Here is a 25,390-nt window from a genome sequence, read left to right on the forward strand (position 1 = left end):
GAGCCGAAGGCAGACGCTTAACGACGGCGCCACGCAGGCGCCCCCGTATTTCTCCTTAATACAACACCAGTGTTGGTATTCTAAGTGCCTTTTGCCTGCATTCGCTTATATGCACATCTTACTATTTATTTCGTAACAGACGGTCTGAGATGATGGCTGATTTGTATGGCGAGTCAGGAAAGGTCTGGTAGTTATTAGCGCTGGCTGCGTCCTAACGGGGACGGCTTTAAGTATTCAGGATTCCTAGAGAGTGTGCATGCGGTGACTAAGGTTAACTCAGGATTCCTGAGTAGTGAGAGGAAGGGAGATGGAATATGGAAATCATATGGAAATGAGTCACAAAATGTCGAAAGCGTCAATTACTTGGATGGTATTCACGGGCAGCCGGGGCTGCTCGGAGGACTTGCGCTTTAAACTCCCATCACACCTTTGACAGCGACAGCACAGCAGCACCCAAAATTAGAAACTGGAAAGGCATCTACACAGAGACCACAGCTGATGTCCCACCCATTTTAGTAAGTAAATGTTGATTTGTCTTATATTTGCGTCCAAATTCCCCGAGGAATATATGTTAAGGTTTAAGACCCTGGCTATCTGAGAGGATAGTGCAAGTTAGACCTTTCTAGTCAAGGTACCCTCCCTAACCACCACGTCTCCTCCCCAATCCCACCTGTCACTTCCTCCTCCCTGAAACCCATTCCACCAGGAAGCGAAGATCAGCGCAAACAAGAAACAAAATGACGACCTTAGATATGTCCACTTCTCATGTAACATTTACTACATCTGTGCTTCGAGAACGAGGGAGAGTTTGATTCAGGCTCTGGGATGGAAGGTGTTTCTCTGCATTTCACGGCAGAGTTCGGGCATTGGTGTTGCAGACACAGAAGTCACCTTACTTGTTTTTATTTCGGTTCCCATGGAAACTAAAAGTCATCTTGTACCCAAGTGAAATGAGGTGTTTGGAAAAAATCCGTTTCAATTTTTCATGAGAGCAAAGTACCATTTCCTGTTTTCAGCTTTCACAGAGGGGAAAAGAAAAATAAATAAATAAAAAGGTTCAGATGCGGTTTGAAGTACCATGACCTACAAAAAAGGGGGGTTATGTTCATAGATGTGACCCCGCAAAGACATGACAGAGGGAAGCTCTGGCAGCCACCTGCTGAGAGCTGGCTCTCCCGAGCCCACGAAGCTCCCCCCATTCCTGAGACACCCAGATGGAAAGACAGAATACACTGCAAACTTCTATTTAGATAGCATGAGAATATTTTAGTCATCATTAGAAAAAAAAAATCCCCATTAAGTTCTCTCACTTTAGAAGTAAATGTTGATTTTCTCTCACTTACATCAGAAATCCCCGAGGGCTACATTTTAATGTTTAACACCATTTCCATCAAGTAAACACAAATCTAGTAACAGGATGACACAAAGAGCCTTGTTGAGGAGGCACGGGGAAATTAAGAAGCCGGATTACCGCCATCTTAGCTCCTGCTCCTTGCAGCAGCGAACGTGAACACGATTCATGGAGAGGATAGGACTTGAAAGAATGGTGGAGATACTGTTTTTACAATGATCCCTTTCACTTCAGTGAAGGCACTGACAGCCAAGGAGCCCTCCACACAGATAGAATGTGTTGCTATTTGTGGGAAAACTAGAAGTCCCTAATCTCCCCCCTTGCCCTTCCTCAAGGTGCTCAGAGAGAGGGTTCCAAGTTGGAAGCCAAGAGCCCCGGGCGCCTGCGTGGACTCCCTCTTCAACAGGCTGTGGCTCTGTGGGAAGACAGGGCTTTGTGTCTTCGATGGCAAAATAAGGAGTGTGCACACATGTCCCTTCTGGTTTTAAACATTTTCTAAGTCTTATTTTAACAAATACATTCCATGGAAATAGACTTCCAGGTCAGGTCAGAAAAAGCAGCCCCCTCTCACCTTTCTGTGTCCTTTATTACACATGGAAAAGTGATGCAGAGAAGCTCTCCATCTAGCTTGCCTGTCACAGGAGAAAATGCAAGTGGCAGCAGGGTCCCCATAAGCCAGCAGGTCGGGTAAGTGGTGAGACCACGTGAGATAACGTGAGACCACGTGAGGGCATGGAGAACAGGATTAATGGGCATCTTGGGATTTCAAACCTCTCCTTTCTGGTTAGACTACAGGTTTTTTAAAAGATTTTACTTATTTATTTGAGAGAGAGAGAGCAGATGCAGGAGGAGGAGCAGAGGGAGAGGGAGAAGCAGACTCCCCACTGAGCAGAGAGCCCGATGTGGGGCTCAATCCGAGGACCCTGAGATCATGACCTGAGTCAAAGGCAGATGCTCGAATGACTGAGCCACCCAGGCGCCCTGACTACAGATTTTTTTAAATGGCATTATGTTCTATATGCGTAGACAAATAATTACAAGCTCAGATGCCCCCAGGGGCTGGGCAGATGACAGAAGTGTGTAACCCCGGACCGGTGTTCGTAACATGGCCTGCTGTGGTCTGGGGAGTGCTGAAGAGTGCTCGGGCTACTAAGGAGGTTCCGTAAGCCCTGTGTCAGCCAGAGAGGAGTCTCATGTAGGAGATTTGGTCACAGGCTGCCAGTTTCTCGTCACTAGCGGAGATTCTATAAAGACAGTTTATTTTCCCTGTGATGAATTCGTGTGGAAGTGATTTCTGGTTAAATACAGCAAGTGGAACAAATGTGGTGGTTTTTTTTCTTAGCTCCCTTCTGATATCCCTCTAAATTGTCGGTAAAGGCAATTTTTAAAAAAGGATGAACCTGTAAGGGCACAGCAGCCTGGAAAGGAAACAATAGCCTCAAAATTTGGAAAACTGTAAAGCCAACAGATACGGGGCCAGTAATAACAGAACTTATGCCGCTAAAATTTCTCCTGTGGGAAGGGAAGCCAAGAAGCCAACTTCTGCACGCAGAGGGACCGACACAAAGCTGAAGGACTGGAGGAAACATCTGTCTCTGGAAGAAGGGGCATAGGTGTGACTAAAAGTAAGGGGACTGGCTTAGAGTCTTTAAAAGAAGCAGACAGATACCCTCCCTGCCCTTGAGAAATACAGGAGGTTTCTTCTTTAAAGATGTTGAACTACAGGAGAGCTGGACTCAGCACAGATGAGAACAAGGGCACCACGGGCACCGTGCTGAAATCAGGAAGAATAAATCTCTTTACCTAACAGCGAGATCCCCAAGACCCTGTCCTACAGTCAGATCCCCAAATGCTCACAGCCAGGCTGACACCTGAAAGATTCCATTCAAACGAAACAGACCAACCCAAAAGAACAATGAAAAATGGAGGTCTGCTAACGAAATGGTAAAAAGCCAATCACCCTACAGTGAAACTCCCCCAACCCAAGGAGCTGAGCCTATGTATACAGAATTTCCCTAATGCTTCATCCTAAAATCTAACCAGACATACATCTTAAATTTATACAATGCTATATGTCAGATATATTTCAAGTTAAAAAAAAAAAAAATCTAACCAGACAGCCAAGGAACACCCCTAACATGGAGACAGAGATCAAAACCTAGAAAGAAACAAAGAAACTCAGAAGAAACAGATTTTTCAGGAAAAGGAAGTTTAAAATAATAGATGAATCCTTGGCGATATAAAGGAAGATATCACATCCATAAAATGAGAATAGGATGCTACAATTATGAACATTCAGAGAATATGAAAAAAGCTCCTAGAAATGAAAAATACGATGACAAGAAAAAAAAATCAATAGATGGAAGGGAAGTGCTGAGGCTTTTTGATTTTAAAAGAAGTTGAGAAAATAGTAAAAAATTTATAGAGATGGAACATAGGAGAGATAAGTGGAGGGTCAGTCTAGGAAGGCCTGTATCCAAATATTTGGAGTTCCAGAAAGAAAGAAGTGGAGAGAAGGAAACTGTCAAAGAGACAGTTCAATAATTTTTTTTTCCAGAACAGAGAAATAAACATTACCAAAATTAAAAAGCCCAGTGAGAGGGGTGCCTGGGTGTTTCAGTCAGTTAGACATCTGACTTTGGTACAGGTCATGACCTTGGGGTCCTCGATTGGGCCCTGCATTGGGCTCCCTGCTCAGAGAAGGGAGTCTGCTTGTCCCTCTGACCCTCCCCCTACTTGTGCTCTCTCTTTCTCTAATAAATAAAATCTTTTTTTAAAAAAGTCCACTGAGTACCCAGTCTAGTGAGCAAGAAACACTGCACCAAGGCACATTACTGGAAATTTTCAGAACACCAGAAACAAAGAAAAGAGCCTAAAAGCTTCCAAAGAGGAAAAAAAGATTATTTACAAAGGTTCAGCAAACAGAATGACATCAAACTTTCCAAGTGCCCTTCTGGATGGAAAGGACAACTGAGCAATGGTTTCAAAATTCTCAGAGAAATCATCATCTTACCTAAAATTTTATACCCAGCCATACCTACAGTCAAGTTTGAGTCGAAGAAAAGACACGTTCAGACATGCAAAGTCTCAAGCACAATGTGCTTCCCGTGCCGCTGCTCCCCAGAGACCACTCAGGGTGAACTGACAAGAAATGAAGGTGGGACCAAAAAAGGGGAAGATGTGGAATCCAAGGGGTAGGAGATCCATCCCCTGAAGAAGTGAAGGAAATTCCCAAGATGATGGTCCAGAAAAATACCAGGATAACTCTAAACAGCAGATCCAGAGAACACGTAACCAGCCTGAGAGCGATGACTGACGTGTCTGAGAAAAAGATGAAGTTGAAATGTCGCGGTCACTGCACACGCTAGCGTACAGCAAGAGGAAATCCACAGCCTGGCGGAGTTTAGAGATGGCTTGGTAACAGCTACACAGAAGACTAAGCAAATGAATTTTTAAAAGGCGATTACTAAAATAGGAAGGAGGAAAAGAGTGTTATGCAGGAAAGGAAATGTGACCAGAGTCCACTCTGGCTTGACTAACAATAAGGCTGACATAGTAAAAATAATGTACAGATTAAATACAGACTTAGGCAAAAATCATCGTAAAATGAGAGTGGAAAGAAAGAAGGAGAAGGTCGTGTGTGTGTGTGCGTGCACGCGTGTGTGTGTGTGTGTGTATGTGTGCATGTGGCCTTATTGGGGGGTGGCGGAGAAAAGTTGGTAAGAGATTTAAACATCCATCTTCCACAGTCATTAGAGATAAAGTGAACTGTATCTAAATCTGAAAACTAAAATCAGGAAACTTATTTTATCAAATTGGAGATGTCACCTATTTAAAAGGATCTCCATTATTTTATGTACCTCTTAGAATAAAAAAAAAAGCCAATTAAACTATGACATGCAATCGCTTGCAAGACCCCAAATTTCAGAGGTATTCAAGTGGAAGGGAGGGAAGGGTGTATGGTTTAGCAATATACTGGTGTGTTCTACGAGAAAGAGCTGAATCCAGGTGAGGAGGAGTGAGGCACGTGGTTGCTACTTTTGTTGTAATCTTTGTTCAACTTTTAAAAATATTATATATTATATGTGTAACTTAATGGTTAATTAAGATTTAAATAAACGAAGAAGAGTATATATCACAACCTCCAGCTAAAAAACAAGCTTTCCCTGCTCCAGTGTTCATGATACCGCTAAAACGCTATTTAATGAAACTACTTCGCATAAAAACGTCTTGTAATTCTCATTATATTACTATTCAAAATCAACTACAAATGGGTGAGGAGAGCTATAAAATAATCGGAAACCACTTGGAAGTTACTATCCCCATCTTCTGCCCTCTTTTCTCCAACGGATCAAAATTCAAAATATTGCTGCTTCTTTGCCCATTTTATAGGAATTTGTTTGCTCGGGCTTCTGAGATGGTGGGTTCTCCTGCCTGATCTTTCCTTACTAGGGGCAGTTTACCTAACGGAGCAGGCTCACTTGCTGCCTCTTTAGCTTGGAAGAGCATCGATTTATAAGTGGCACATGCGTCACCAATGCCAGAGCGTAACCACAGGTCCTGGTTAATCAGGCACTTGCCCCACTGCTTATGAGAAACCAGACCGATTTGGAGTGTGCATGCGGAAAAAAAAAAAAAAAAAAAAAAATTCTAATTTTAAAAGAATACTTTATTCTTGCTAGACCTAAACTCTCTCCTGAGAAAAGATATTTATTCTAGCCTCCCCACATACATTTTTAAAAATGTGTCATTCTTCAGTTTCCAGTGGGTTTGGAAGTAGAATTAGATCCAGGATCGTCTAAAAAATGACAAGAGTCTGAACACTGGGACAGAGTTCAGCCACGTTCTTGGTGGAACGAGTCCACATTTACACACACTGAAACACACAAACACATGCAGTAGAGGCAAGGACTCCGGCAGGTCTGAAATTTTACCCTACTTACGAGCTTACCCATTAGCCTGCCATGATTTCACGGATGTGGCAGAAGACAGGAGATTCCTGAATCAGAGACAAAGAGCTTTATTGCTCACGACAATAGCAGTAGCCAGAGTATAACCATGGGCACCCGCTCCCCGAGGCCCCATTCCCCCAGGGCAATGGGAAGGGGGGCAGGTGATACAAATAGCGGCTTACATTCCAGGGAAAGAACCCAATCTTCTTTCTCCGAATACTTTTATTGTGCTAAAATACACATAACATTTACAATTTTGACTAGTTTCTTTTTTATATTTATTCATTTATTTTAGAGGGAGAGAACACATGCGTGCAGGGGTGGGAAGGGCAGAGGGAGAGGCAGAGAGTCTTAAGCAGACTCCACGAGCCCGACGGAGGGCTCGAGCCCATGACCCTGAAATCACGACCGGAGCAGAAACCAAGAGTCTGACGCTTAACCAACTGTGCCACCCAGGCGCCCCCAATTTTGACTAGTTTTGAGCATACAATTCCATGGCACCGTATCTTTTATAACGGATACTAACCCTCCCTGACCCTGCACCGCGGGAAGACATTATCTTTATGACGCTGAACAACAAACAAACCTGGCCTTTGCTCTACGCCAGGGCTCTCATCGCCGTCCCATTAACATTTTGGACTGAACAACTTTTTGTTGTGAGGGCTGTAGTGTGCATTACAAGATATTAAGCAGTATTCCTGGCCACTTCCCACCGGATGCCAGGTTATGCCTCAGTTATAACAATCAAAAAATGTCCCCAGAAAGTGCCAAACATCCCTTAGAGGCAAGACTGCCTCCAGCTGAGAATGACTGTACCAGAGGAAGTCACTCTGTCTGTCTTCCAAGCTTGTTCAAACATCTTTGAAAAGATAGTCCAAAAAAAAAAAAAAAGAAAAGATAGTTCAGAACAAAAGCAATCTGTCCCTCTGCTCATAAGATATGCAGAAACACAAGAGATCCGTGGAGAATTGGCTCCCGGCAATATTTACTTCTAAAACCTGATCTGCTTTTTAGGCACAGATACGATTACACATGATAGTTACTCACACACACACACACACACACACACACACACACACCCTGCCCATGGCCCTTTGACTGAAGTTATAACATGAACCATTTAGATGATAGGAAATCAGTTCAAAGAAATTAACTAGCTATGGCCCAAAAGGGAGTGTATGTAAGTGTCATTTATAGCTGAGCCAAGGAGCGTATGATGACTACGTTTCCTTTCCTCTGCGGGAATTTTTTTCCTTCCTTAAGCTAACAATTGGCTTTTTTGGGTTTGGTTTTTTGGTTCTGGTTTTGGTTTTTTGGTTTGTTTGTTTTTGCATTTAATACTATTTCTCTATGTAAAGCAGGGGTGATACGACCTGTGTTCCAGGGCTGTCATCACAATTACAGGAGGTAACAGTGCCTAGTACGGTGCCTGGCACTCGGTAGGTACTTGGTCAACGGTACCTACTGCTTCATGAGGAGTTGTTCCTCACTGTCATGGAGCTTTACACTAATTTCTCCACACCCTCCCTTGGTTCTTCACAATACTGATAACACAGCTGCTGAGAAAGTGGAGCAAACGGTCAGCAGGCCACAGGAGAACGAATCTAAGACCGGACCCCATAAGCATCTCTCGCCAACCGCTAATTCCAGCTCTGTCAGTAATAGGGTCAAAGAAGAAAGGAATTCTGACTTCTGTGTTACCCGGTTTTATTTCTTTCAAACTGACATCCGTGTGTTGATGTTGCCCAGCTTTTGCCAATCTGTTTACTCAGTTTCTCTGCATACTCGCATTTTAATAAGCTAACCCTCTCCAGTCAACTGAGAACTGGGGCTCTGCAGACACTTAACCAAGGCTGTTCAGGTAGCGGCAGAGATCAGCTCCTTCTGTCTGTCTGCTCCCCTTCCTTGTGACACCAAACTTCCAAGTAAAGAAACACCTATCACAGATTTTGAAACTTGTTAAGAGATGAACGAAGAGATTTCTCTTTTGGTAATCGTGGTCTGATTTTCTCTTGATCGCTGGCATTCTGACTCTGGAATAAATCCGTCTTCTTTTGGGCAGCTGTTCGGATGCTGTACGTACCTGATGATTACTCTTCTTTGTCTTCAAATGTAACATTTAATTATAGCTTCACAGAAGACTTAAAATGCCATTTTCCCTCAGGAAAAAAAAAAACCTATAACTGCAGTTTATGAAAAATTATAAGTTGTAGCTAATCCCGGGTAATAAATTGGATTTTTGAAATCTGTGTGATTTTTAACACATTAGGCTTTTCATCAGGAAGGCGATGCTTATGGGAAGTGCCTGTGGAATAAGCAAGCGGCAATTTCACCGCCACACGGGTAAGACAAATACAACTGAGAAGATCATCTACGGAACTTGCTGGATTGTGAAATTTGCTTTCTGTAAAGGAAATATCACATAATAGTCAGAGGACAAGTGGCAATTCCTAGTGACTTCTCATCCCTTGAGCCTGGGGTTACGGTGTCCCCCTCCCCACCTCAATTCCAATCCTCCATTTAGAAATGTAAGAAATCCAGCTGAATTTTATTAAAAGGCCTAACTGACTTTTTTCTTGCATCATTTAACCAACACTAACATTACTTCATCCGTTCTACAAGCACATGCACATACACACACACACACACACACACTCTCACACACTCACTCTCATTGTCTCTCTCCTGCAAGTACTGTGTTCCATTGGCCTAAAAAGAAAACCAATACACACACACCAAATATGCGAGTTGTATTTGTATAAGCAATTCTTTTATGAAAAATAAATTCCAACCACAACAATTTCAAGGACCCTCAAGGAGAGAATGTCACAGCATTTTTTTTAAATGCTTTTCTGCATGGAAGACTTTTTTTCTAGATAAAACCCCCCAGCCAATACGCTTTTTCTGTATCAAACCTTCTCCCTCTTTGCATCTCATGGCTTAGCCCCATCCACCGTATTCTTCAATGCGATTTCATAAAGTTACATCAACGATAGCCCAAAGAGCCCAAATGGCTATTCTTTGTAGGAATACCAGGAAGACCTAAAGGGGACCACCCAGCACCTGAGAGGGTCTAACCACCATAGAGTAGAAACAACCCGGAGCAGATAACACAAGACTTGAAAGAAAAAAAAAGTGGACATTGGTTTATACATATTTTTAAAAACATGGCGACTACCTGGTCAACTGGGATCTCCACTTGAGTGTCTTCATCTTCGTGGACTTCTGCTGCCCCCCGTGTCTCAGACCTCTCTGCTCCAGCTTTGAAAACGCCTTCATCTATTGTTGGGGACAGATGCACAGTGAGAATCAAAATCCAATTGTGACATCATGTGGCTGGATGCTGAAACTGCAATCAAGTACCCAATGAAGATCGTGCTTTTTAACAGGTACTTTGCCTCCCTTTGTACTGATAGGGTTTGGGCAGCCCTCTCCGCCCCCAACCCCCCCCCCCACTTCTGCACTTTAGCAGGAAAGACAAGGCTGACCCCGCAGAGCAGAGCTGTGTCCCAGACTCCCCCTCACCTTCTGGCTGCTGATCCAGTCCCTGTACAGGTATTTCCATAGAAAGGACCTCACACCTGTCATCTTTCCCCCCTTCCCATCCAAAAGCTGTGACGATGCTCGGTACCTGAAAATACTAGTGTGAGAGGTTCTCCTTTCTGAAGAGAATGCCGTGCACTGAATATAGTGTGTTGGCATAATTCTCTCTATTTGCAGCAATATTAAAAAATATATTTTTTCTTGCAACAGAATCACAGAGCTGACTCTGGGTCTCACACAACTCAATCTTTTAGTTTGCAGATTTCTACAACCTAGGTCTCAAAATCCTGAACCATAAAATGTAACCTAATTCTCTCAGGCTTTAGGTTTAAGCTCCCGTGACTTGTGTTCCCACGGAACGCCATGATAGCTGTTTTCCGTACCCAAAACTACCCAAAGTAGTTTTCCTCTTTCCCCCTCCGTCCGCTCTCCTCCAGGCCAAGTCATCAAAGAATCAGAATCATTTGTCATTCTATCCGCGCACCCCAAAATAGTTTAAGGCTTCAGTCCTTCTCACAGATGTTTCCTCTGCCCAATTATTAAGGATCTCCAGGGATGAAGATTTCACCTCCTTCTCTGGTAATCTATTATAGGATTCCCCCCACCCCACCCCAGTCTAGAAAATACGGTTTCACCTTTCATCTTAAAACCTCCTCTATTTCTCTAATGGAAGCTTGTTTCCCAGAGCACGATTATCTGACACATGTCACATAGTGACACTTCATAGTGTGAAAGTTGTAAAGTCACTCGTTATTCATGATTAAATGGAAACCATACTTCTACATTCGTGGAAGATCAATTATATGTAAGGCCCCACGTGAGTCATTGTGGCCACCCGAGACATACGTGAGAGGTAGACTGTTCGCTCAGGTTGCTTACAGACCAATGAGTGTCTGTTTGGAGATGTGTACACACATCCCCAGCAAGGCGCCCTGGCGGAAATGCTACAACAGGTAAGGGCTGGAGCGGAGCACCATGGGCACTCAGAAGATATAGCCCAAGTGCAAAAGGGAGGGAAGGAGGGAGGAAATATAACCAAACTCAAGCCCTTCTTGTTTCTCCTAGAGAAACCACTTTCCTTTTTAATCACTCTTTTTTTTTTTTTTGGTAACTTGACTGGATATTGGCTTCTCTGCTCTCCTTTTTAAAAACAAGGGACAACAGAGCTGTCCTCAAAGCTGATTATACACGTTAGATTAATTCTCATGGATTCACTCATTTTGAGGATTATCTACAGCAATCATTTAATCCCAGACTGGCTCTTCCTATCATCCAACAAAGTTTTCCCACCCAACGATCCCTTCCTTCCATCAGCTCTTGTATGCTTAAGCAATCCAGAGTAATTTTTCATTCATTAGCATTTTCTCAGTTAAATCATCCTCCATGTATATGGAAACTGAAAATACACATATACACAGGAATCCCTACAAAATCATCACCAAAAGAGGATGTCAGCATTGGTAACTATTTGGGATTATCACTAGCACTAATCCTCCCCAAAGACACGGCCCACACAGCACAGCCGAGGACTATGTCCTGACTTGGTCTTGTCTTACAACTGAGGACATGAATCTACAATGACATCTTAGCCAAAACCTCAGCAACATCAGAAGAAAGAATATAGAAAGCGAAGTAGAGAATGTGCGGACGTCGTCACAGATGTAGGAAGAAATGCACAGCGTTTTGGTCATGCGCTCAACGAAGCCATCCTTGACCTAGCAAGAGTGCACGGAGGGCCACTTTGAGGGGCTAGGAAAATAGCTCAGATTTATTCTGTCGTAAAGCAGGAAAAGTGAAAGGAGGAATCAAGTCTACAAAATTGGGAGTCAACAGAGATAGGGTAAGCTCTTGGTCTCTCCATCAAACTCCGGAACTTGGAACTCAAGAAAACAATTGGCGGAAACGACACAAATAACTTCTGCCTTATTCACACGTGGAGTTCATAACCCTGAAAACGTGCGGAGGCAGATTTCAAAAAGAGGCGACACAATTTATCAAATGTTATCTCCAGTGTAATTTTAAAAGGAAAATCAGGCATGTTTGACATTCATTGTTACCTTCTGGATTACCTTAGAAGACAATAAACATACCGATCCCCAAAACATCCTTGAGTCAACCTTCAGTGAAAGGCATTGCATTCTAGTTATGACCCGAGTACATGACTTTTTTGGATGACATTTTGGCACCCAAGTGTTGCACTTGCCTTCAAAGACACTACCAAGAGAAACCTACAGATATGAAAGGAATACATTCTTAAATACATCCAACAAAATGCTTGACTGTATCCAACCAGAGCTACGAATGACTTGCAGATGTGTTTTAGAATAAACATTTCACAGGAAAAGAAAAATAAAATCAATAATACCAAATAAAATAAGATTGAAAGGGTGCTGGAATGGAAAATGGCAGCCATAGGATATAAAAGGTGAAGGGACAAATCAACAAAAGTCCACGTTGTGCAGAGCGACACAGAGAACAGAGAGAGAACGTGTCTGTCTGTGGTGTGGGTGAGGCATCTTGTTCACCAGCGAGCTGACGTGTGAGCCATCTCCTTCGGCAGCACAGAGCAAGGAGGGAAGGTCAGAGGGAATTCACAGGAATAAATGGTGGCCAAAAAAGAAAGGGAAGAACAGCTAGGAAATTACTCTGTGATGGGAGAAAGCCTTCTAGGATTTTAATGTTTACTATACACGTCATATAAAATTAAAAATAGAGAAATACTAATGTCTAGAGAAAAACTATTTTTATATAGCATGTACTGATGATACATTGTTTACATAATATGTATGCATTTTAGAAAGTTTGGAAAATGAAGAAAACAAGCATCCTTCTAACCTCATGACCCAGAGATAACCACCACTAAGAATTTGACAGTGGACTCTCCCTGCCTTTCTCTTTTTTTCCCTTACACACACACACACACACACACACACACACTCAAAAGAGTGGGATCTTACTGTATATATAATTTTTGAGTGTGTTTTTACTTTAAAATCACTTCCTGGGCATTTCCCATATCCTTAAATGGGTGTGGTGTGGTGTGGGTGTACCAAACTGTAATTAACGGACAATATTGAACAATGAAACATTGTTTTTAAATGAATAGGTAGATTTCATTCATTTGATTGATAGGTAAATATGTGTCAAGATTCACCATATAAAAATTACTCTGGGAAACCTCAAAGGGTTGCTCTTGACAAGCTTAGCAGCTTCTGGAAAGTTCACAGACACGTGGGTTATTTATCTTCCCGCGTACCTACCCTGTAGCTCCTTTCCTGCCCTGTGGGTCCTTGTTTCCCAAAAGAAGCACGGCGCACTGCCCAGGGTAAGCCCTCAATAAACGCTCATTGAAGTTTAAGTGAGAAGACAAGTTCATAGTTTCATCTCTTCCTGGCATATCAAGTCCCTGCTCTGCGCCCCTCCCACCCTGCCCCTGCGCACTCTGTCAAGTACTGAATTTGCTCTTCCAAAACCTCCCCTGAGCCTGAGGACATCCCGGTTTCAATACAACTTTCACTGATATGATTACCTCATATGAATCCTCAGTCTCTCCACTGAGTGTCTCATTTTGGAGGAAACCTCACCAATCTGTTTCTCTCCATCCTGTACCCACCATCTGAGTTGTTTCAATACCTGGGCGATGAGCCAGTCCACACCACAGCCTGAATACTTCAGCTTCTCAACTCCACTGACCACTCCAAGTGCACTTTAGCACGCACCCCTTCGCCCTGGTCAGCACTTCCATCACAGCCCACCTGCAGAGCCCACGGCGCTCGCTCACGTCTCCTGCGTGTGTCCTGACATCTACTTTACTTCTTTCACCCTTGTCCCCGTGCTGCTTCCTGTTGGAGTCCACCTGTCCATCAGTCCAGCTCTCTCTCTCCATTTTTCCGTTAAACTCTCCGCGTTTTGGCATCACTGCCAGCTGCTGCTTCTCCACCTCCCTGCCCAACCCAACCTCCTCTGTTCACCTTCTGAGTGCTGGACCACCCAGAGCGCATCGTGGGTCTACTTCTGGATTCACACACTCTCCCTAGACAGTCTCATCAAGACTATGGTTTGAACACCAGCCATATGCCAACAACTCTCTAACCTACAACAGCCTCTTCAGAGAGCCCAACACTTATATATCCAATGGTCCGACCTGACATTTCACCTTTGACATCAAATGCACATCTCCACCGTAACATGGTCGAAGCAGAACTCAGGTCCTCCCCCCGCCAACTGCTCATCATCTCTCTTCCCCAGCCCAGGAAATGGCAGTACCCCGAGAGTCATTCTCACTTCCATATTGCTCACTCCTTGTATCCATTCCATTCTTGTCTTGTCAATTCAATTTCCTTTAAAATATATCCCAAATCTGTGACTATTACTTCCATCTCCACTATCATCTTGGTCTAATCACCATTATCTGCAGGGTGGGCCACCGCAAAGCTTACACATTGGTGTCTCTCCTCTTCACTCTTGCTATCCTATACTTCACCCTCCACAAAATAGCCAAGTCATCTCAATAAATGAGGAAAACTATTTAGAAACTCTCTAATGTCTTTCCATCATGCAAAGAACCCAAGTTCTCTACCATGGCTTGCAAGGATGTGATCAGGCACTTACCCTCCTCACTTCCTACCGCTCTCCCTTTGCCCATTACACTCCAGCCACATTCTGTTTCTCCAACAGAAAACTCATTCCTGCCTTTGTACTTCTTAGGCCCTCCGCCTGGAATATTCTTTCCCCTTTTTTCACATGATTGGCTCCTCCTCGCCATTCAGATCTTGGAAACCCTCCTCCCCCCTGTTCCAGCAGCCAACCAGTCATTCGTACTGCTGTTTTTAATCCTCTGCCTAGCATTTGCTATGAGCTGATATTCTTCCTGTTTATTTGGCGTTTCAGTGTTTGTCAGTCTCCACCAAACCATAAGCTCCAAGAGCGCAGGTAGCATGCCGATATTGTTCAGTGCTGATCCCCAGCCCGTGAGAGGGCTCAGCCCGTAGGCGTTCACAAGTATCTGTTGAGCGAATGAAGAGCAAGCACTCAGAAACATTTGCTGCACGGCGGTATAATGTAAGGGGCATACCATTTAAAAGCCACTAACGCAGCCCATTAATTCTTCGTGCTATTACAGGGTTGATGCCCCATCTGGCCATAACCAGCAGTACAGCCGTCAAATGAGGAGGGGGATATGCAGGTTGAAAAGAAAGCAGGTTGGAGTACAACCTACACAGGGATCGACTACGTCTGCTGTGTGGTAGTTAAAATAACAGCCCCCAAAGATGTCCATGTCCTAATCCTCAGAGACTGAATATGTCGCATTGCATTGCAGAGCTGAATTAGGGTGGAAGATGGAATTACTATTGCTAATCAGCTGACCCTGATGGGGAGATGATCCTGGATTATGCTCATGGACCCAATGTAATCACACAGGTCCTCATAAATGAGAGAGAGAGGTAGGAGAATCAGGGTTCCAGTGATCCAGTGTGAGAAAGACTTGCCTGGTCACTGCTGGCTTTGAAGAGGGAGGGGAACATAGGCCAGGGAATTGCAGACAAGCTTTGAAAACTGAAGAAGGCAGGATGCAAATTTTCCCCCTTAGAGACTCAAGAAGGAACAAAGCCCTGCCAACTCTCCGGTTATAAGCCAGTGAGGACCATTTTGGAATTCTGACCTCTGGGACTGAACCATAATGAATTTGTATGTTGTTTTAAGTACCCCCCCCCCCGCCTTCCCCATTTGTGGTTAAGTTGTTGCAGCAGCAACAGGAAACTAATACACCATGTGTCTAAAGATCATGGTCGAGACAGAACATGAGGGCCGTCACCACGGCTGATCCCCTTTCTGACTCCTGCAGGTACCTGCTGGACGGGGGCGGCCAGCTCCAACACCGTCTGCTCCCTCTGCCATTCATGTGGTGGTCTGAAAAAGCCCTTGCAAGTCTGCTGGCTTCAGTTTTCCTCCTCTGTTATTACTTCTCCTTCTCACTCCCCTACAAGGTGCAGAAACCAGCCACCACCGCCCCCAGACACCCCCCCCATCTGCCAGCAAGAAAGGGATTTCATTTTTGTTAACAGCTTCCCCTACCCTGAAACCTTTGTAATAAAAGCCATTTGCTAACAAACTAAAGAGCAGGGAAGAATTTGATACACAATACCGCTCTCGTTCAATGACTCTACTAAGGATCAAATTCAATGCTCGGGTGCACGTGTGCCCAAATGCAGCTCTAATCCTTCTTGTCTGCCTCGTGAGTAGGCATCCGAGTGTATAGGACGCCGTAAAGCAACGGCAAACATGCTAGTAAAAATTAAAATGCTCCTCAATTATTTTTCACTTATCCCCTTATGAATTTTATTGCTTAAAAAAGGAAATAGGAGCAGCGGCAGCGTTACCGCGGAGCTCATCAGGCGTAGGAACCTGTCTCCCCACAGAAGGGGAGAACGGACGCTCATGTGTGCTTAGCCTCCACGCCGGAGGAAGAGAAGGTACCAGAGAATGAACAACAGGTGCATGGAACTGGAGATAACTCAGATTAAAGCCCAACCACCTTGTTTAAAGCATACCTCCTCACCAGGAATTATTAAAAATCGTTTTTAAATAGGATTGTAAGCCATATTTTGATGAGTTTCATGTCTGAAATCAATGGGAACTTATGAGCACAAATAAGAAGAAAAATAACAGCATAATGCCCAGTTCTGAGTACTCTCTGGAAATACGGGGTATCTATTAAGTGGAAGGGCCACGTGTAAGCAAGAAAAGTTTAATGTGACTATAAACATTTTACTGTGATTTGCTACCGAGACTGTCTCATAAAGAAATGTTAAATTAGAAACAAGACATTAATTTTAAAATGTAGCTCATTAAACCCAGTAGAGGAAAAAACTGTGGAGAAATGAGGAGTTTATAGCTCTCAGTGTATAAAATAATATTCTAAGAAAAAACATATATATATAGGCCTATTTACAAGAAAAACTATGTACCCTTTCTATGTGTCACATCAGTCACCAAAGACAGCATTAAAATTGAAATGGGTAAGAAGGTGACATAAAAATTATTTTCATTAGCTGATGCTCATGGGAATACATCTGCACGTGAAATATATTCAATTTCTAATACATAACTCTTCGTCGATATAGATTACTGTCATCGTATCTTATCGAAATTTAAAGCAAGCACTTCCCAGAAGCTGACCCAGTGGCAGGCAGCCCCTGGAACGTTCAGCAAGCAGAGAGGCAGGGCAGAAGAATGCGTCCACGTGTAATAACGTTTCCCTGTGAGAGGATATTGGCCGACCCTCCCTGATCCTTGCTACCACTCACACAATATCCTCCTCACACCACTCCTCTGCATTAAAGGATATTATCGTTACGAAGAATCAGGGCACGTGACAGCGGATGTTCTGAGCGTGTCTGAGGCACTGCAGAAATATAACCCAAATGTTTTTTAATCACTAATCTTCTCCATATGTTTCATTATGTCCCATAAACCCAAATGGAAACTCTTTACAGAAACAGGAATATCACAAGTGATATTTTTCTTTGGCAATTTAGAATATGACATGAAAACAACTTTATCCATATGCTTATATAGACTGTATTTTCTCGACTGCAGCTTAAAATATGTGGCTTCTTTCTATTCCCTGACTCCCACTGCAGGGTATTAAATATCACCTGTGACACAACTGAGGTTTAAATCTGACTGTGAAGCCTGCATAGACTTGATCTTAACCGTGATGGTTATTTTACCTTGACTTTAAACAGGGGCAACAAAATTTTCCAAGTGTAGACAGAACTTAAAAGCAGGATGATTATTACGGATTTCCCCAGATCACAGGCAATTTTGTTCTTATCCCTGCATTCCTTTTTAAATCTTTTTAAAGATACAGATGTTTTAGATTTTCATCAAAATCAGAAATATTCAGAGGACAAAGAATGAAGCACATATTTACAATACATATTATTCATAACTCTTAATCATTTTATAACCTATGTAGACTTCGATATAATTTCCAAAGTCTGTACCAGATACACGGGACGAAGAAAAATAAAGTAGCTCCGAATAGGTTTGCCTAAGTCAACAAGGATATATGGCTTTACTTTTCCATTTCTAATTTTGTTACCTTATAAAAATTCCACAGCAAATTAGTTTTAGTTTATCAGAATAATTGAACTGTTCCTCTTTATCCCCTAGTGACCAGGAGTTACTTAATAAGTGGCCTAAAATTCTCGGTTCCTGTTCTTAATTCTGGCTGGTCCAACTACCTTCGAACGACCTCGTGTGTTCCAGTCTGTAAAAGAGCCGGCCCTCCTCAAACTACTTCTCTACCCTAGAAATTTTCTTGTGGTAACAGAGTACTTGTACATAATAGAAATACATGGTTCCATTAAATTCTTCAACTTTTTGTTCATTCATTCATTCTGCCCATGTCTCCCGAGCCACCTCGTGCTCAGGCATGTGCTGGATACCAGCCGTAGAAAGATGAACAAGGCACTGGCCTCAAGGTGCTTTCTGTCTGCTGGGGAATCAGAGGAGAACGTCAACGGCACAGAGAAAGCGTAGCGAGTGCTACACAGACTGTCTGGCGAGAATGCACAGAAGCGGGAAAGGGGAATGTTCAGGGGGACAGTCAAGGCTTCTGACAGACAGAAGCTACAAATCCAAAGACGAACAGAACTCATCCCTGAGGAGCAGAGGAAGGGCATCAGGACAGAAAGATCAGTGTGTACAAAACCTGTGAGAGGAGGGCTGCAGTCAGACGGGCTGCAGGGCTGGGGAGGGCAGGGTGGGTGGGGAAGAACTCGGAAAACCTTGTGTGATAGAACCGACTCTGAACTTGGTCTTACAGATGATGAAGAGCAACCGAGGGACCTGGGGTGGGGGACTGTCGTGGAAGAGGGCTGCCCAGATGGAAGGGGGTGGGGATTCCCAGCAGGGTGTGCACCGAGGAGGGGGAGAGATGGAAGGTACTAGTCAAGGCCGTCTGGCACAGTACTGCCTGGTGGGAGGTAACAGGTCAGAGTGAGAAGGCTGGCTGCAACTGTAGAAAGGAAAGCCTGGAATATGGGTCAGATGGAAGCAACAAAAGGCTGGTAGCCTGGAGGATTCCAAGAATGGGATGGGAACTAAAGCTGGGAAGGATGGGTCCCACACATCCGTTGTGACAGCAGGACAGGCACTGCTCAGGGGGACTGTGGTCTGCATGAGACTTGTAGCTCCCATGTGAAGACAGTGGCAGCAGGATGGGCGGAGGGACACGAGGGACACAAAGGTGTACTCACAGGGCTCCATGACCCCCGGGATGTGGGAGGGGAGAGGTGTAGGAGCCACAGGGGACTCTCAGGTTTCCTGCCTGGGTGTCTACATGGTAGACAGTATATTGGTAAATAGTAGAGCTATTTACCAGGATGAGGGACAGAAGACAAGGCGGGTGGGTGCTAAGAAGGGAGGTGATGAGTTCTGAATTGGAGGCCCTGGTTAGAGTGCCCTGTGAAGCATCTCGACAGACATGTCGGCTAACTGTTTGGAGATACAGATCTGTTGACTAGGATCATGTTCTAGGATGGGGATATAGATTTGGGGAGTATCTGAAAGCAGTTGGTAAAGAAAATCATGGGTCTGGACAATAACTTGCAATGAGACTAGAAGATGACAGGGGACAAAATTCTAGGAAACAACATTTAAGGGATGGGCAGAAGAGGAACTCACAAAGATTGAAAACAAATAATGACAGCTATGAGAAAAAAATTAGAGAGTGAGCTGTCCGGGGAGCCCAGGGAAAAGTGAAGGCAACAACAAAGGAGAAATCAGTATTAAAAAGTGTCCTCTGGGGGCACCTGGATGGTTCCGTCAGTTAAGCGTCTGCTGTTGGCTCAGGTCATGATCCCAGGGTCCTGGTATTGAGCCCCACGTCGGGCTCCCTGTTCAGTGGGAAGCCTGCTTCTCCCTCTGCTGCTCCCCCTGCTCATGCCCTGTCTCTCTCTCAAATCAATAAATAAAATCTTTTAAAAAAATAAATAAAGATAGGGGTGCCTGGGTGGCTCAGTCGTTAAGCGTCTGCCTTCGGCTCAGGGCGTGATCCTGGAGTTCTGGGATCGAGCCCCATGTCAGGCTCTTCCGCTGGGAGCCTGCTTCTTCCTCTCCCACTCCCCCTGCTTGTGTTCCCTCTCTCGCTGGCTGTCTCTCTCTGTGTCAAATAAATAAAATCTAAATAATAAATAAATAAATAAATAAAGTGTCTTCCAGCTTGGCATCCCAGGGATCTGGCCAAAGAGGTGAGAGCAATTTCAGTAGAACTTGAAGATCAGATTATGTTGGGGTGTGCCTGAAACAGTGGTGAGGAAGTGAAGACAGGATTATGGGCTATCTTTCAAGATGATGTGGGGTGAAGAGGAGCAGACTTGTAAAACTGAACTCAGAGCCCTGAGGCCGTGAAGGTAGGGAAGGCTGAACGGGGGTCAAATCCCATCTTTTCTAACTCCCGGCTTCCAATGAATTTGTCACAGACGCCAGCACCATAAAGCCGTAGCTAACCCTATGTCCCCCGTGCGCAAGCATGTCTAATGAAATCCAAGCCCTCTTGCAAAATCTCAAACAGCTCCCCCAGCCACTTGTGACCGAGTTACACCAAAGCAGACCATCTTCATCTTGATAAAACAAATGTAACTAGAACTTTATGTCATGAAAATACCAATCATTCTTGCTATGCAGACATGTACTGGAGTTTAAACTTCTTAGCTAAAATGTGTAAATGGTCATCTGTCCGCAGGGAGTTGGGGCCAGGAGGTGACAGGGCAGCAGCCATCCCAGGAAACAAGGCACCGTCCACCTGCACGCCTAAATGATATGGTCATTAACAACCATCTCAGACAGAGAAATAAAAGACCCCTTAACCCCAGAAAACTACCAAGAATTCATGCAAGAAATCTCAAGACCCAAAAGACTGAGGAAAAACTGGGATTTAAAATTTTCAAAATCTAGCTGCAGTCAACAAAACTTGAGACGGAAGAGTGAAATACTTCTCTAAATATTTGTTTCCAAATTACATACGCGGCATATACTTATGGGATTAAATACCTAGCTCAAACATGAAAATAAAGAGAGACTAACTGTGCGTTTTCAAAAGTTGGTTATTAATCCCAATCACTACTAAATTACTCCTTTGAGAATCTAAGACTCCAACGTTCGCTTTTTTTTTTCTTCTTTTAAACATTGTCAGCTTTCATTTTCCATTTTATTTTTTTATAATAATTGTTGATTATGTTATGTTAGTCACCATACAGTACATCATTAGTTTTTGATGTAAAGTTCCATGATTCATTACTTGCGTATAACACGCAGTGCACCACGCAATACGTGCCCTCCTTACTACCCATCAGCAGCCTATCCCAGTCCCCCACCCTCTCCCCTCTGAAGCCCTCAGTTCTCTTTCAACAACCAGCAAGGATACGCTTTAAAATAATATGCTCAACAATGCCAATACTACTGGAAGAATAAAGCCAGAATCACCACTTTTAAAACGAGTCTAATCCTGAGACAGGTGCTGCGGATTCTGTGAACCGTGGTCCTCGCTCAGGGTAAAGGGACATGCAGGGCAGCTGTGCAAACTGGCCCAAACCAGTCATTCTGAATAAAGGGATCGGATAATTTTTCATCTCATCTGTTTGGCTCAGGTATTACGCCTGACTTGTTCATTAAATCTGAGTGAGAGCATTTCAATTTAACCATTTCAGCATTTTACAGATAGCGGGCTTCTACTCGCTTTAAACGATCAAAGCGAGATCTCTTGAATGCTTAGTATTGCAGGTGTTTATATTTGCTCCACGGTTGTTTCTGGAGAGGATGATACATTTTTGTCAGAATTGATGCCCTGCTAAAAATGGAACTTGGCTTTGGTTAACATACAATGGGAAGTTACAATATACTCAATTCAGCATCTCTATAAACTCTATAATTCAAGGAGCTGCTGTCAATACATAGTAGGCAAAAATCAGTTTTTGCATAAGATATTTTTCTCTGCAATATCTATCATGTTCCGAATTTTATTTAAAACAGCCTGAGATAAATCCACTTAAGTGAGTCTACCGAATTCCATCATAAGAGGACTATATAGCCACAAATATGCCCACATATCACCAATTTCGGATACAAAGTGACTATATATTGACTTAGTACAAAATTTGAGAGAATCAAGGCAACAAAAAATGTCAAACCATCGGTGGGAAAAGTGATCCCAATAGCTTCAGTTAATGATGGGAAATACACAGATGGGTTACAGGATAGTACTATTTCTTATGAAACTCTCAAGGAAGGAAACAGATAAAAACAAATCAGTGTGCGCTTCACTTGCTTAGACTTCATGTTGCTCCAACCGCACGTACTGACCGGGCACCCACCAGATACTGCCTTTTCATTTAGGGTTGAGACTTAGAGATTTAGTCTGTATTATAACAAAAATCTGTGGATGCTGTACTTTCACAAAGATAGAAAACATTCTCTTCTAGCATGTTTGCCTATGATTGAAGTTCGTCATCTAATAGTTTCCTTCCAAAAGGAATAATTCTGGCTCCTAAAGCTCAGGGAATGGTACCTTTCAAATATCCTTGCTTCTTTCTTAACCGATAATTGAGAGATACCAATAATCTACTTGTGGGTTTTTGTTTTGTTTTGTTTTGTTTGTGAGAGAGAGAGCATGTGCATGTGTGCACAAGCATGGGGAAGAGGGGCAGACAGAGAGAGAGAGAGAGAATCTTAAGCAGACTCCATGCCCAGTGTGGAGCCCAACATGGGTCTTGAGCTCATGGGTCTTGAACTCACGACTCTGAGATCAGAACCTGAGCTGAAATCAAGACTTGGACGCTGAACCAACTGAGCCACCCAGGTCCCCCCCAAAAATCTACTTCTTTCAATCTTGGGGAGGGGGAAACAGAAATAAAGTAATCTTTCATTGGATCTTTCATTAATCTATATTTTAAGTATTCCCATTGCATTAAGTGGGTAAGAATTAACATTTGCTTCGTTATATAATGTTTTCACATACTGGCAGTTAAGATAAAACACAAAGATGGTGAACCTAAGAAAATAGCTCTTTTAGAATAGGGTGGAAATGCTTATTATCTGGTCAGGAAAGATTTTTTCTTCCGGCATTTACCTAAAGCAAGGTAATAATAATAATAGTGACAACATTAATAATGATGATGATTAGTTAATAGTTACTGGATGCTTATTATACGACAGGCATTGCTCTAAGCACATTACATGTGAAACTCATTCGATGCCCAAAACAACTTTATGAAGGAATTGCTGACACTACCTGCATCTTCCACACAGACCACAAAGGTATGCTAAAGTCCCAGGCAGCAAGTGTTGGAAGCAAGATTCAGATACGGCAATTGAAACTAGATGGCTTGACTACTCTTTTAATGCAGGCTTTCTGATGTGCCAGTCATGACCCATTAGTGGATTGTGACAACAGTTTAATGAGTTGCAAGTAGTGTTATTGAAGGAAAATAGAAGAAACCAGAAAATGGATTGTGACACCAGGGTTAGCTTCATGGGCCTGGGAGCCAAACCTTTGCACCAGTGGTGGGGGGGACCCTGCTAGGGAGAACGCTCCGCTTAGCTTAATGCTGTGCTGTCACCACCTTGAAATTATTATTATTAATTTTAAAGATTTTATTTATTTGAGAGCAAGAGAGAATGAGTGCGGGGGGAGAGTCAGAAGCAGACTCCCTACTGAGCAGGGAGCCCGACTCAGGACTTGATCCCAAGACCCCGGGATCATGACCTGAGCTGAAGGCAGATGCTTCACCGACTGAGCCACCCAGGCACCCCTCAAAGTATGAGTTTGAATCTGGTGTGTGCCCTAGGGGGAGTTTGGAGAAAGAATGAAGTTTCGTCTGCTTTTGGCTTCATGGATGGATAGCTGATGACTATCTATGGCTTTTCTTTAAAAACCTTAACCTATTACTGAATCCCCTAACCATCCTTCAGGATAATTCTTCTTCCATGTGAAGCAAAACTATATCTCTTCCTGACTTAGAGTTTAACTGTTGGAACCTTTCCATCCAAGGCGTGATTGCCAAAATAACCACGGGGTTTAATACCTGATTGTATCAGAAATGCCGGCAGCGATAAAAATGTTAATGTGGGGTATGAGTGTAACAGGCAGTGAGCGCCATATGAGAACATCCGTGACAATTTCATTCTTAGCTCCACAGTGAAAAGCAAGAGCTTTCATTTCAGAGTAAAGAAACTCTGAAAAACCATCTGTTTCCCTTAGATGTTCCCAAGCTGATATATATTTTCTTTTTCATTGAGAGGAGAGTTAAAAATAAGGCAGGAGGAACGAGTTGCGCTCCAGATAGAACAGTATACCCGTCAGGCAGCAGAATAAAGCAGACGAGATAACAACAATTAAAATAGCGAAGGCCTCTTTCAACAGTGAAGTCACAAAGTTCCATCATAATCAAAACTATTTTTATTTCCAATCACATTCGCTTCTTGGAATATGTTTTCCTTTTTGGGGACAAAAGCTGAACTTCTTTGGGAAAAAAAGTAATGAGAAAAGTGTATTTTCATTGGAGTACTATGTATGAATTAAAAAAAAAATCAGTATATTCCTTTTTGAAAAGTCAGTGGCCAGATGAGTTTAGCACACATTAATGAATCCCACAGCTGGGTTTAAATAGAACTGAGCAAACCTCTATTAGACAACTTTCAAAAAAAAAGCTTTTAAATAAAAAGGGAGCTCCTAATATTGAAACTGTCTAACTGGATTGACTTCATTCTGAATGCTATTCAAAAAAGTTCAACAGTCCAATTTTACATTTAAGTGTATTCCACGTTGTTCTTAAATACAACTTAAGCAGCATATTTTAAACCAGAAGGTGTAAGCGCACGCCAGGGTCACACGCGGCCCCGAGGGAAGCAAGGGGGGGGCCTCAGTGCTCCCACTCGGCTCTGCACACCCTCTCCTTCCCAACTAACCTCCTTTATAAAATTCATGCAGGTCGCAGCAATTTTACCTTAATTCTGGAAAGGTCGTTGAATTACAAGCCAGAGATGGTACATGCTGGCAAATTAATAACTAAAGAAATAAATGCATAAAGAAAGAAATTTTTGCATTAAATAAACAACCTATGTAATCTGTTGCACATCTGACATACTTCCCTGGATTTATTAACTTGCAAAAAGGAAGCTATAAATTGCACTGCCCAGGGATCGTGCCCACCAGGCTTTTTCACAAATTATCCAGTGCCTGAGGATTTGGGGCCAGCCACACCTGCCACACGTGCTTATGTAACCGTCACATCCGCACTCACCAAGAAAGGTAAACCAGACGGAGATAAAACCATTCAGACTGCTGCTCATCTGAAAGAGTTTAAGAGTGAAAACTGTTCTTAAACGTCACTGTACTGAGCTTTCCCACCAGTGGAACGTAAAAGTGAGAACTGGCTTTTGTCTGACATTTCCAATGACCTTGACCTTGCCCCTGACCTTCCCCCTCTGCACAGAGGATTGGGACAATTTGGATGATCTGCAGATACACACACACACA

General features: G+C 43.2%; 1 protein-coding gene across 1 annotated transcript in view; it reads right to left on the reverse strand.

Moving 5' to 3' along the window:
• DCDC2 (doublecortin domain containing 2) overlaps positions 1-25,390 on the reverse strand; it is a 143,167-nt gene that overhangs the window by 18,265 nt on the left and 99,512 nt on the right. Inside the window, exon 8 of the mRNA XM_008707722.2 lies at positions 9,482-9,582. Coding sequence (XP_008705944.2) covers positions 9,482-9,582 — 101 coding nt within the window. The remainder of the gene's footprint in view (positions 1-9,481; positions 9,583-25,390) is intronic.

The sequence above is a fragment of the Ursus maritimus genome, unplaced genomic scaffold (genome assembly GCF_017311325.1).
Source record: "Ursus maritimus isolate PB19 unplaced genomic scaffold, ASM1731132v1 scaffold_30, whole genome shotgun sequence".
In the NCBI taxonomy this organism is placed as follows: domain Eukaryota; kingdom Metazoa; phylum Chordata; class Mammalia; order Carnivora; family Ursidae; genus Ursus; species Ursus maritimus.